General features: G+C 34.7%; 2 protein-coding genes across 2 annotated transcripts; one reads left to right on the top strand and one right to left on the bottom strand.

Moving 5' to 3' along the window:
• Window positions 1–501: 501 nt before the first annotated feature.
• On the bottom strand, window positions 502–14136 carry LOC134690344 (calmodulin-like). Its single transcript, XM_063550312.1, has 5 exons — window positions 13992–14136; window positions 12551–12638; window positions 4396–4539; window positions 3161–3406; window positions 502–741 (listed from the first exon to the last, which is right to left on the bottom strand). Exons 2-5 carry the CDS (start codon window positions 12597–12599, stop codon window positions 713–715), a joined length of 468 nt encoding a protein of 155 aa, XP_063406382.1. The 5' UTR covers window positions 12600–12638; window positions 13992–14136; the 3' UTR covers window positions 502–712.
• Window positions 6046–11969, top strand: LOC134691056 (uncharacterized). Its single transcript, XM_063551253.1, has 2 exons — window positions 6046–6158; window positions 6280–11969. Exon 2 carries the CDS (start codon window positions 6366–6368, stop codon window positions 11772–11774), a length of 5409 nt encoding a protein of 1802 aa, XP_063407323.1. The 5' UTR covers window positions 6046–6158; window positions 6280–6365; the 3' UTR covers window positions 11775–11969.
• Window positions 14137–14204: the final 68 nt, after the last annotated feature.

Here is a 14204-nt window from a genome sequence, read left to right as displayed (position 1 = left end):
ACTGCTATTTCAAAATAAATTAGACGAATGTTAAAGATGGTAACAATTAATTTAAATGAAAAGTTATCTTTATGAATAATCTATTTAAAAAAATCTTTCCTAACTGAGAGGAATGTTGGTAAAATGTAACTTGTGTAGTCTGTTACTCTGTCCAATATTTTGTTTATTGTTCCTGTTATCCTTGTCGTGTATAATGACTTGATTGATAGCATGTTTTATTTAATCATTATTTCTATTGCTTTGCTTTATTCTATTGTTATCTGTATATTCACCACATTCAAGCTTTTAAAATTAATTACAAAAGTAATGTGTTCAATTTGAGCAATTTGTATATTTTTATTATCTATTTTTATGCCCAATGTATATGCATTATGTTTTTCAGTCTGTGCATCCGCTCGTCCCTGCGTCCGTCTGTCCCTTTGTTCTTGTCAAGGTAGTTTTTGATGAAGTTGAAGTCTAATAAACTTCGTACACATTTTCCCTATGATATAACATTTCTAATTGTAAAGCCAAATTAGAGTTTTGACATATGAAAATGATAGTCATTAACTGATATTAAGTAAAACTGAAACAAATGTTGTAATTGTATATTATGATGACGCAAATAAAAAATATCTTCCGTTTTCTGATGGCTTGAGGCTTTGGCTAGTACTTAACGATTGTCCTGAGATTATCAACCTTATTGATTGAAGAATGTTTCCCTGTTCTTGTTCTACTTTGCAGTAAATAATACTACAAATTCTGAAAGTAAAAGAACTACACATTGTATAAAAGCATAGTAAACGTTTACATTTTCATGTAAACTTTTAGCAAATTTATTTATGTACCTTTTATGCATTAATCAATTAAATTGCATTATTCACTTGGATTATATAATAAAATCAAATCTAAATGGGGCCATCGGCACCGTGTTTGATGTATTCTTATTTGTTTTTCGTTCATTTTTTTACATAAATAAGGCCGTTAGTTTTTTCGTTTGAATTGTTTTACATTGTCTTACTGTGGCCTTTTATAGCTGACTATGCGGTATGGACTTTGCTCATTGTTGAAGGCCGCACGGTTACCTATACTTGTTAATTTCTGTGTCATTTTAGTCTTTGTGGATAGTTGTCTCATTGGAAATAATACCACATCTTCTTTTTTATATATTCATTAACATTTGAGTGGTCATACATTTTTGTTACTTTTCTCCTCATAGCAATACTAGTAATTCTGTGGACAGTGTTTCAACAAATAAGGAAAATTCTAATGCGATTTGGATGTAACAATTTTTTTCATTGGCTAAAAGTTGCCGTCAAATCCACAGTTGACCGGGCGTAACTAAGAAGGAGCCCGCCATTTTGAATTGGTGAATCAACAAATGTTCGATTACTACTATATAATCGAAAATAAAACCACACCTTCCTCGAATGTAATTTTATCCGAATTTGAAGCGTACAAGTAACGTCATCACCTCCAGTTTGTAAGTTTTCATTTGTATGACGTCACGTTTAGCCATGACGTCTTTGTGAAAAAATCATTCATGAAGATTCGCGGAATTTTTTTTTATTTGACAAATTTAGACATTTTTTCAAGTTTTATCGTATTTTTTCTTTATGTAATGCATTAGAATCGGAATAACAGTACTGTAGTTGAAGAGTTGGCACCGTCAATTTTGACTCGTACTTAATGTAGATTTGACGGTCACAAATCTCCGTTTTACTGTCTCCGCTACGCGTCGCCAGTAAAACTGCATTTGCGACCGTCAAAGCTACAATTGACGGTGCTAACTCTTCAACTACAGTACTGTTATTCCTTAAATACTTGACCTTAAATGTTTTTCAATGTTATTTTGAAATTAGTGGACATTTATTTCTAGTTGCGCATTGTACCTAATTTTAACATGTGAACATGTCATATACTTGTAATGAATCATTGAAACATGATGCACTTGTTTTGCGGTGTTTGTTGACGCAAAAGGTACTCATACTAGAATGTACATGATTGTTTAGTGTTGGTCTTAGTTTGTATGAGGATTCATATATTTTATTCAAGACGAGTGTTTCGTTTAAAATGTTATTCTAGTTAAATAAAGTGCAAAGCATGAAAGGCCTAACATTCCGAACTACAGCTACATTAATCTATTTCCTTTAAGTTTTTCAAGATAATATGAGTATGTGTTTTATTGTGACTGCATTCATGTAAAAAAAACGTCAATCAAAATAAGCTTGTAGATTGTATCAAATGCGTTTAAATCCGGTGAATTTGTTTGCACCTGTCCTAAGTCAGGAACCTGATTGTCACTAGTTGTCGTTTGTTTCTTGTTTCTCGTTTTTTAAATAGATTAATTTAAACATATTTATTTTATAGTGGATTGGGAACTTTTTGAATCCCTTTCGACTTTGCGGGTGCGAGTGCTGCCTTGTAACGGCATTAGCCTGCCCTTTTCGAAATCTACAAGGGTGTCTTTAACGTGCAAGATATATGGCTTTAAATATATTAGACCGTTAGTTTCCCAGTTTGAGCGATTTTACGTCAGACGTCAGAAACGCGAATTATTGAATGTGTTTGAAGATAGATGTTTTTGTGTTCTGTTAAATTGTTCCTTTTAAAAAAATTACACGATGATGACTGCTGTACACATATTTTGACTATTTTATTTATTACGTCTGTTTAGTTCACGCATCACTGTAAATATAACGGTATTTAATGAGACTGTTATTAAAGTGAGAGGGTTAGCGCTATAAAAACAGATGTAATCCACCATTTGAAAATGCCTGTACAAAGACAGGAATATGACAGTTTTTGTCCATTCGTTTGTGATGTGTTTTGTTATGTGATTATTAACTTTCCGATTAGATTTTCCTCTACGTTCAGAATTTTTGTGACTTTACTTTTTACACTAGTCAATTTTAGGGGCCTTTGGTTTACTATATTGTTCGGGGAAAGCCAAGGCTCCATTTTGAAGACCGTTCTTTGACCTATTATGGTTCACTTTTACAAAACTTGGAAGAACAGTTGTCTGTGGCACACATACATGTACATGTACCACATATTATCATATCTATAGCTAATAATATATTTTTGTATTGCATTTAAAACTACACCAGTATTTCCTAAAGTAAAATAAAACATGATCCCCAAGCACTGCCTAGCATATGGTGTAGCCTCATGCACTTACCTTCGATGTCTATTTTTCCATCGTTGTTAGTATCAGTTAGATTAAAGAATTCATCACATTCCTCCTCCGTCAGTTGGTCACCAATATTTCTAAGAGCTCTTTTTAATTGTGTGTGATCCAGAAATCCTGTTCCGTCTGTGTCAAACCGTTTAAATGCTTTTCTTATTTCCTGTTCCTGGTAATCAAGTACGTCATAATATTGCGTCATCATTGTTTCGAATTCATCATATCCAATGTATCCGTTTTCTGAAGAAAAGAGAACATCATTATGGTATAACAAATCTATAGATATTACTATTCCAAAGAAGATCGTTCAGTGTGTTTAATGTGTTAAAGCCTAAGCAAATAAGGGTAGCTAATAAAGAGCAAATTAGTCAAGGCTACATGTATATGTGTCCGAAACAATTTGATTGGTCACACTGCGGTAACTGAACAGTATTTTTATTATTCGTAAAATACAATATGTCATCGTAGCAATTTATTACGTCAAAACGCTACTGACATTCTGGTGAGCATGAATGCAAAAAAAATTGTCGATTTTAGTTTGTTTTTTCCCTGATACCGAAATTGTATTTAATGATCTAGCTGAGGTATGGCACATGTAACAGTGTGTATCAATTTAGATTATAATGCCTGTAACACTATATCTTTTCTACTCAAGATATGAAAATAGTAAATTGCTCATCGTAATTGAAGTTATTTATTGACATACATGTACATGTAGGTCATACACAATTTTTTTTTTCAGTTTTATATCGATCAAATTGTTTATTTCGTTTATTTAATTGTTATAGGTGAATAAAAAAAAGATGCGGCTAATAACGCCAAATAAACAAAATGTACAAAATATTGACCATTCTTATGCGTCAAAGGTCATTATCAATTTTTGTTGGATAGGTTCGTTTAGTCCTTTCAACAGTTTTATAAGTAGTTGTGGAGGGCAGTTATTTGTCTTTTTATGTTTGTTTTTTGTTGTTTTTTTGTTAGAGCACGTCGGTTGTTCTTCAGCTTTTGGTTTTGATTGCCGCTTTGATACCTCTTTAATTTATTCTTGTAAATCATGCTGATTATGCGGTATGAGTTTGCTCACTGGTGAAGACCGTACGGTGACCTATAGTTGTCAGTTTCTGTGCCATGTGGCATCTCGTGGATAGTTGTCGCATTGGCTATCATGGCACAGCTTCATTTGTATATAAAAGATTTACATGTATATGTAAGAGATAAATATCAATTACTATTTTCGTCAATATCGGCAATCCATTTTTCTGCCTCTTGCAAAGTAGGGTTCATGCCTAATACCCTAGAACCACGAACTATTTCACTAGCATTGACTTGGTTATCTCCATTCTGATCAAGGACATTCCATGCTTTTCTTATTTCTATAATTGAAATACTAGTATGAAACATTATAATTATTACATAAAATCCACTCATGAGTTTTTCTTTTATAGTAGGGTTAAAATTTCTGTAAGGACAATGATTATACACGGTTCAGAACTCCCCTTGTCATGATAAAACCTCAATCAGGCAGCCAACTGAAGCGTAAAACATAACTGAGCTTAGCAACTTCTTTTTCAGTTGAAGAGAAAAAGAGAGTTATCAATAAGCTACGCATCTTGACTCAATCCTGTCATAACGGAGGCCTTGTAATTGTACTAAAATTACCAAAAACCTTGATGACGGTAAATCAAAATAGGCATGGAATGCATCAATCATATATTTCAGTTTTAAGTGTTCGGCTCCTTGTCGGCATAACAACATTTTGTTTCGTTAATTCCACTTTATTGATTGATAGTTAGTTACTTAACGTCCAGTGTAAAATATTTCATGCATGCTTGGGTAAGTATGCGGACTGTACGGCTCTTACGTAAAAGGTATAATCTGTTTACACAATTATATACTCGCGCCAATTGATATATGGCGCTTTAAAGACTGTTGGTAATATAAAATTCATACTATCATATGAAAGCCGAGACGGTCCAAAGGAGTAGGTACGGTAAGACACCTTTTTGGCCCCAAAATATAGCAGTTTTACAAAATTGTTAATTAGTAAACTTTTAGTTATTTATTTGACAGTAGAATGCTTCTGCTACATAAATATGGACTGTTGTTGACAATACAGTGCACATATATCGGGTAATAGCACCATTAAGTCATGCTAAATCACAGAAATCTTCACAATTTTAGCATTTTAGTTAAATTTTAGACGGTTTTCGCGTAAAACGAAAGTGGCCGCATTCGTGTGCATCCTTAGTTTTAAAATGTAAGTTGTATTTGTTGATAATACATAACATAAATAAAGGTTGAGGGTGAACACGGATGCGGCCATTTTCAATTTCGACAAAAAACATCTGAAAAGTGACATGTTTCGGCATATTTTGTAGATTTTTCATAGTTGAGCTTGAATCGGATCGTTTTTAATGAGAAAATCAGTTAAAATCTTAAACATAAACTAATAGAATCAAATAAAATAGACACTTAAGTGTTTAAAAAGTGGTCAAAATCGTTCGTTAGATGATCCTGAAATTTGAGGCCAAAATCGGTCCTTACCGGACCTACTCCTTTGCCACATTATCGTATTTTTTTTTCTCGATTTTTCGTATTGGAAGAATATTATACCAGTGAATAACTCGGATATTCAGAAAAATAAAATGAAGTATTCTGATACACTTTTTGCTAGCATGTTATTAAAAACAAGCACCTGAGACCAATCACAGTTTTTAGAGGGGTTCGTGTTGCTTCATCTATGTCGTGTCTTGTGTACCATTAGAATCATATTCAAAACAGTGTGGTCCTGGCCATTGATTGACGACCTAAATTATCCCATTGACTGGGACAGATTAGGTGAACGTTTGTCGGTAACAATCACTGCTCACTATTGTATCGCAAGGCGATATAGTAATTTACGTTCCTTTCCCCGATACTAAATTTACCTCGGAACAGAGAAATGTTGACAATTATTTGCTCAAGCTATTTACATATTGGAGCTCGTCAATGCGTAAGTTTGTTTGAATTAAAGTGACAATATACATCGGACAATGCATGGCATACTATAGACATATTATTCTGTTATATGTATATCTTACAATGTAGTAAATGTGGTTTGTTCTTTATTTCAGGTTGAAACGTACATCATAATAAACAATAAATGTTAAACAACCTGGCGTGTATTTCTTGAGTAAAACATTTCAACGCAAGAGAAAGTATGGATTCACAAGACAAGCCTGAAGATGGAGATAAATTGAATAAGATAAAATTACGGAAGAAGAAACGAAGCACAGCAAAAGGTCAGTTTCACAGAGTGTTCAATAGATTCAAAGAACAAACTAAAACAGAAAATGGTGAGGTTCTCCAGGAAATACTTAAAGACATGGAACATGCATATGAAAAATTAGAAGGGGAACATTCTGCTTATTTAAATATCCTTGACTCTGATGATGAAACAGAGGGAGACATAATTAACACTGCTAACTCCGATATGGACAAGAACTACAGTCAATTATGCGACGCAAGAGCCGATTTAGTCATGATAAATAGGAAAAACAAAGAAGATAAATCAAAGGTAAACACAACAAAGGAACATCCAAATACTGTTAAAGTCAAACGTTTAGAGGCCCCAACATTTAGTGGAAATGTAAGAGAGTATCCCAGCTTTAGAAATGATTACTCAAAATTAATGACTCCGGATCCCTTTGCATTAAAACAGTGTTTGTCCGGAGAAGCTTTGAAAACGGTTCAAGGAGTTGATGATAACTTCACTGCAATGTTCAAAAGGTTAGACATGAAATATGGAAGAGAAGAGCGCATTGCTGAATCAGTTTTATATGAACTTAAATCGCTCAAAAAGGTATCTGATGGTGACAATAAAGGGTTCATACAGACAATAGATATAATTGAGCTATGCTGGTTAGATTTGTGTAAAATGAAGATGGAAAGGGAAATGGACACTGCAACTATGATGAGTCAAATAGAGGTACTTTTACCGACAATTCAGAAAAGGGAATGGGCTATTCGAAAACAAAGGGACCGATCGCTCAAATTTAAAGACTTTATGAATTTCCTACTCGAAGAAAAAAATGCAATGGAGTACATTGAATCAGATTTACGGGAAGGTGCCACAAGCATTAAAAGTGCTGCTCATGTTGTGCAGGTAGGAGAAGATCAGTCATCAATTCAGGTACTTCTAAAGGAAAATCAGGTTATCATGAAGCAGATGGTTAATGGTTTAGCTCAAGTTACTGAAGCTGTTCAACGTCGTAGACCAAATCAGGACACAGATGGAAAATTCGATCGGCAAAATCAGAATAAGGCCTTGAATCAGAAAAAATGTTGGTATCACGAAACTGATAGACATGATATTGGACAGTGCTATGCGTTTTTTAATTTGGATGAACAAAGCAAAGTTCAACTGTTACGGAAAAATGGGTGTTGCTTTAGTTGTCTCAAGACTGGACATTTATCTCGTGATTGCAGCAGACGAAATCCTTGTGACATAATCAATGAAGATCATACAAAATGCGGAAAATATCACCATCCTGCTCTTCATGGCATTCCAGTATCTGCTTTGGCATTTCACAATTCAATGGACATTGTTAATGATGATCGTGGTCGGGAAGACGTTATTTTAATGGTAAGCAACGTTACATGCAACGGAATTCAGGTGGCCACCTTATGGGATCCAGGTTCGAACATTTCTTTGATTACTCGTGAATTGGCAGGAAAATTGAATCTAAAGGGACGTAACGTAACACTGTCAGTAACAAAGGTTGGAAACAGCACTGATAGTATTCAAAGTAAGGAGTTCATTCTACCATTAAGTGACGCTCATGGCGAAACCTGGCAAATCAAGGTATATGGTATGGACGAGATAACGGCAGATGTATCTAAAGTAAATGTTCAAAATGTTGTCAATTTGTTCAGAGGCATCAAGACAAGCGATATTGTTAGACCGACAGGTAAAATTGAACTTTTGATTGGCACTGATTGTTGCGCCTTATTACCTACCAAGATTGATCAGATTGGGAACTTGCAACTGATGAAGAATCAATTCGGATACTGCTTACGAGGAAGTCATACTATGTTACAATCCTATGAAAACATCAATAACAATGCTGTTAGAATCAATCATGCATCAGGAATAATACATAATATTAATGACATGCACATTGAAAATTTACCCCTTAAAGAAAGCATTGATAAATTCTATGAAATAGAAAGTCTTGGAATTAGCTGCACACCTAAATGTGGGAACTGTAAATGCGGAAAATGCCCAATCGGGAACAACAACTATACTATTCAGGATGAGAGGGAGTTAATAATGATACGAAACGGGCTCAATTATGATTCTGCAAGTCAAAAGTGGGAAGCATCGTATCCATGGAAAAGGAGTCCAAGTGAATTGCCTAATAATGTTAACTCAGCTAAGGCTAAACTCTTATCAACGGAGAAACGCTTGCATAAGATGGGAAAAGAATATAGTGAGTCGTATCAAAATCAAATTGAAGACATGGTTAAACGGAATGTAGCCAGGAAATTGACAGAAAAGGAAATTCAACAATATGAAGGCCCAGTACATTACATTCATCATCATGAAGTATTAAAACCAGAATCGAAATCTACACCAATCAGAATAGTCTTCAATTCGTCAGCTTCGTACATGGGACACGTACTCAACGAATACTGGGCAAAGGGACCTAATGTAATAAATGATCTATTAGGAGTACTTTTGAGATTTCGTCAGGAGAGAGTAGCCACAGCAGGAGATATATCGAAAATGTACAATTCTGTAAACCTGTCTCTACTAGACCAACATACTCACAGGTTTGTGTGGAGAGATATGGATTCAAGTAAGCTACCAGACCATTACGTATTACAAACTGTTACATTTGGAGATAAACCAAGCGGTGCTATCGCAACCATTGCACTTCAAATGACTGCTGACATGTGTTCACATACATATCCAGATACAGCTCAAATGATCAACAAAAATAGCTACGTTGACGACATTTTGGTGTCAAAAGAAACAATGAATGAGGCAAAAAACCTGATTCAGAACTGTGACAACATTCTCCACAAAGGAGGATTTGCTATAAAACATTGGATTGTATCAGGAGATTCTAATGATGAAATGGAAGGACTAAACGTTGTCAGAACAGATGAAGAGAAAATACTTGGTATGATATGGCAACCAATGTCGGATACATTTACATTAAAAATCAAGCTAAACTTCTCGCCGAAGCGAAAGGGAGTTCGAACAGGTTTTAACTTAAATGCACAACAGATCGACGATATCCCACAGAACTTGACTCGTCGAATGGTTCTAAGTCAGGTGTCAAGTATCTACGATCCTCTTGGTTTGGTAACTCCGTATATTTTATCTGCCAAACTTCTAATGCGAAGCATGTGTACAAAGTCAGACATAGGTTGGGATACACCACTAGATGAACAATTAACCACAACATGGATTGAGTTTTTCAGAGGTTTGTTTGAACTTGAGAACATTAAAGTACCGAGACGCTTAAAACCAGAGTTCACTATTGGAAGCCCGACATTGGTAATATTTTCGGATGCAAGTCAAGTGGCATACGGAGCATGTGCGTATGTTCGATGGCAAACTGGCAATAATTATGAGACTAGACTTCTTTTTTCCAAGAATAGGATTGCGCCTACAAAACAGTTATCTATTCCAAGACTCGAACTTTGTGCAGCCATTCTTGCGGCTCGAATGAGACAAAAAATCATTCAAGAAATGGACTGGGAATTTGTAAAGGTAATTCATATAACTGACTCAATGATTGTTCGAGCACAGATCCAAAAAGAAAGCTACGGATTTGGAACATTTGTTGCAACGAGAGTTGCGGAAATACAAAGTATTACCGATCCTACTGATTGGTATTGGATTCAAGGGAACCTTAACCCAGCCGACTTAGTAACTAGACCAACACAGCCTGATATCTTGGATGAAAATTCTGTATGGCAAAGAGGTCCAGAATTCATGAGAGAGTCTATCGATTGTTGGCCAACAAGACAAGATAGTACTATAGAATCGAAACAACTTCCAGACGTAGTCAGTGTGACACTATGTATTGATAAGAGAAATGTAAAGATAGCACCTACTCTTATCGATATTGATATATCCCGATTCTCAAGATTGGAAAAGTTACTCCGTGTGACTGCACTCGTGTTAAGTATAATTAAAAGGAAAACATTTAGAGGGACATTTCACACGTTAAACACCAAATCAATTAAGCAAGCAGAACATATGTGGGTCAAAGAGGCACAAGGAGAAATCACTGAGAATTTCATGACACTATTTCAGAGACTAGGCCCTTATAAAAGACAGGATGGAATCATTGTTGTCGGACAGAGGATGGCTGATTGGATTAAGGAATCATGGAACCAAACGGAATTTGTTCTTATACCATCAAAACACCCTTTAGCAAATCTTATCGTACAATCTGTTCATAATGAGGATCACGGTGGAATTGATTCAACTTTAGCGAAGATTAGAAGCAGGTTTTGGATACCTGGTGTTAGGCGCACCATAAAACAGATCAAGGAAAAATGTGTGACATGTAGAAAAAGAAACAAAACTACTTTGACACAGCAGATGGGGAAGCTTCCGTCATATAGATTGAATCCATCGCCACCTTTTTACTACTGTGCAGTAGATTTATTCGGACCGTATACCATCCGTGATACAGTCAAAAGAAGGACATTTGGGAAAGCGTATGGAGTGATTTTTAACTGTCTGACTAGCAGAGGCGTATATGTTGACCTTGTTGAAGGATATGATAAGAACAGTTTTTTGATTGCGCTAAGAAGGTTTGTCTCGATTCGTGGATATCCAAGAATGATGATTTCTGATGCCGGAACGCAGTTAGTTGCTGCAGGAAAAGAACTTAAGCAAGTTGTGCATACATGGGATTGGGACGATATTAAAACATTTGGAACTAGTAAAGGAATGCAATGGAATATAATAAAATCAGCTGATGCACCATGGGAAAATGGTTGTAGCGAAGCTCTTATCAAATCTGTTAAGAAATGTCTTGATGTTGCCATAGGGGATTCAGTGATGACATTTTCAGAATTGCAAACTGTATTATTTGAGACTGCTAATGTGTTAAATGAAAGACCGATAGGTACAAAGAACTGTGATCCGAATGAAGGGACATACCTATGTCCGAATGATTTATTGCTCGGGAGAGCTAGTATTCGAGTTCCGAACGGACATTACAATCAGGATTGTAATCCAAGAAACCGTCATGCATTTATCCAGAACGTAGTGAATTCATTTTGGCGAAAGTGGATTCGTGATTATTTTCATACGTTGATTATAAGACAGAAATGGCATACATCATATAGAAATCTCAAGAAAGGTGACTTGGTTTTAGTACAAGACAGCAATGCTTTGCGTGGAAAATGGAAACTGGGGCAGGTTGACGAGGCGATTCCGAGTCTTGATGGAAATGTTCGTGATGTTACCGTGCGTTACAAAAACATAGGAGGTAGTGGAACCGATTATCAAAATGTCACAGATACAAAAATTCGTCGTTCAGTGCACAGACTAGTCTTACTACTTCCTGTTGAAGAACAAACAAATGTTACTGTTTAATCTGAAGTGTTCGTGGGGGGAGTGTATCGCAAGGCGATATAGTAATTTACGTTCCTTTCCCCGATACTAAATTTACCTCGGAACAGAGAAATGTTGACAATTATTTGCTCAAGCTATTTACATATTGGAGCTCGTCAATGCGTAAGTTTGTTTGAATTAAAGTGACAATATACATCGGACAATGCATGGCATACTATAGACATATTATTCTGTTATATGTATATCTTACAATGTAGTAAATGTGGTTTGTTCTTTATTTCAGGTTGAAACGTACATCATAATAAACAATAAATGTTAAACAACCTGGCGTGTATTTCTTGAGTAAAACAACTATGTACTTTCTAAAGACACTGAATCTGTGGGGTCACCAAAGGTTCTCAACACCTAAATAAAGCAATTCGAAAAACGAATCCGGAATAATACGATGTGTTGATTTATATCAATAATATAAATCAAAACATAACGGTTATTCCTGAATAATTTTTCGAATTATTTTATTATTAAAGGCGTTAAGAACCTAGCTTTGGTGACCCCACAGTTTAAATTCTATAATAAGTAAGAAGTGAGCAATGGTCGCTACAGACAAACGTTCACTTAATCTGTCACAATCAATGGGATAATTTAGGTCGTCAATCAATGGCCAGGACCACACTGTTTTGAATATGATTCTATTTGTCTGTTTGACTTTTTCGTTTTAAGCCATGCATGGCTTTGTTTTTTTGTTTTCAAAATTACTTAATATATACATCATGTACTATCAAACAAACACGTTATACCTTTTTTGTATTTATCTGAATTTGAATCGTTTGTATTTTCACCAGTCATATTAGAACTGCATCAGAAACCAGGCATTCACTAGAAAATCTAGAAACGGAATATTCTCATTATCAGTACATACAATTAAATTAATAGATATAGTCCTCTCGATTCCCCTCTGTTTATAAATTGTCTTGTTACTTTCTCAGTGACGTATATACGGTATATGCCTGTACCAAGACAGGAACCAGTAGTTCAAAGATAGTCGTTTTTTCACTGTTTGTCATATTTCTTAAATAAATTATTATGAAGATAATAATTTACTATAAGTCTAGAAATAACAGATATAAAACCATTCATCCAAGACAACCATAAACACCGGATTTATGTACGTATACAGATCCTTTAAAGAAAAACAAATATGATATACAGCAACAAACAAACGACATGCACATGCACTAAACTATAGAGTATACAAATACAGATTGTGGTGGGCATAAACATATTTGCAATTGATTAAGCCTCTCAAAACTCTGACAGTGATGTAACAGCGTGACAACATAAGAACAAAACTTTAAAAATCCGTTGTAAAAAAACTCAGATCGACACAATGCAAAAGAAAACTTTAACAAAAACAGTAAAGGAGCTACCCTTTGATTTTTTACGGGGGGGGCTGTAATCTCTGTCCTGCCTTTTTATTTTTCACTCTGTTCGTTTTACGTTTATCCTGACTGTTTTTTTTGCAAGTGTCTCACCCTGCCTTTTTTTTAACTCAAAAGTCCTGTCCTGCCTATTCTTTTCAAATTTCATCCTAGCCCCCCCCCCCCCCCCCCCTAAGAATCAAATGGTAGCTCCCTAAAGATATAAAGCACAGATTTGAGAGAACTCGCACTTACAATGTACCTAAGGCTAAATTTTAGTTCAAACCAATAACAACCAATAGAAAAAAAAATATGTATCTACTAAAGATTATATCATCAATCAGTACAAACTGTCTTTCGAGAAACCGGATATTAGTATAATAGTCCCAGATCATACATAATCTCTTCATTCTTATATGTCTTCAAATTTCAAAGACCCTAACCTGGTATTCAGAAAATAAATATATATAATTTAAAATATGGATAGTTAGCAGAGATATATAATAAGGCATTATAACATATAAAATAGTAATTGTATGAAACTGCTTCGTGCACCAACAGTCTTAGACTTCATTTTTATTATCAAGCTCGCCTTTTCGATATTGACAAACAGTATGTACAATTATAAAGTCACGTGTCGTAGTACAACTTTGTTGCTATTTGCAACGTCTCAATTATAAAATAGACGATCCGAATTATGCATAAATCAAAACGATTCAGATTTTTAAACGAATTATTTATAAAAAAAAAAGAGATATGAAAGCATAGTATAAATGTCATTAATTACATAAACAACAGATTATTACATTGTAATACTTACTTAATCACAGATAGTTGTTGGTAAATGTCACACCCCAGTTCGTGGAATTAAATAAAAATCTAATTTGGCGTCATATAGACTGGCAAAGTATTTCAAAATATTGGTTAATTGGAATTAAAAGTACTTAATTTATTGAACATATAATACACAAATTTTATTAAATTAATAATGCTCAAAACGTTAAGCTCGTGAAATACAGTTAAGCTAGCTCTA

The sequence above is a fragment of the Mytilus trossulus genome, chromosome 11 (genome assembly GCF_036588685.1).
Source record: "Mytilus trossulus isolate FHL-02 chromosome 11, PNRI_Mtr1.1.1.hap1, whole genome shotgun sequence".
Taxonomy (NCBI): domain Eukaryota; kingdom Metazoa; phylum Mollusca; class Bivalvia; order Mytilida; family Mytilidae; genus Mytilus; species Mytilus trossulus.
This window is presented reverse-complemented; position numbering and strand designations above follow the sequence as displayed.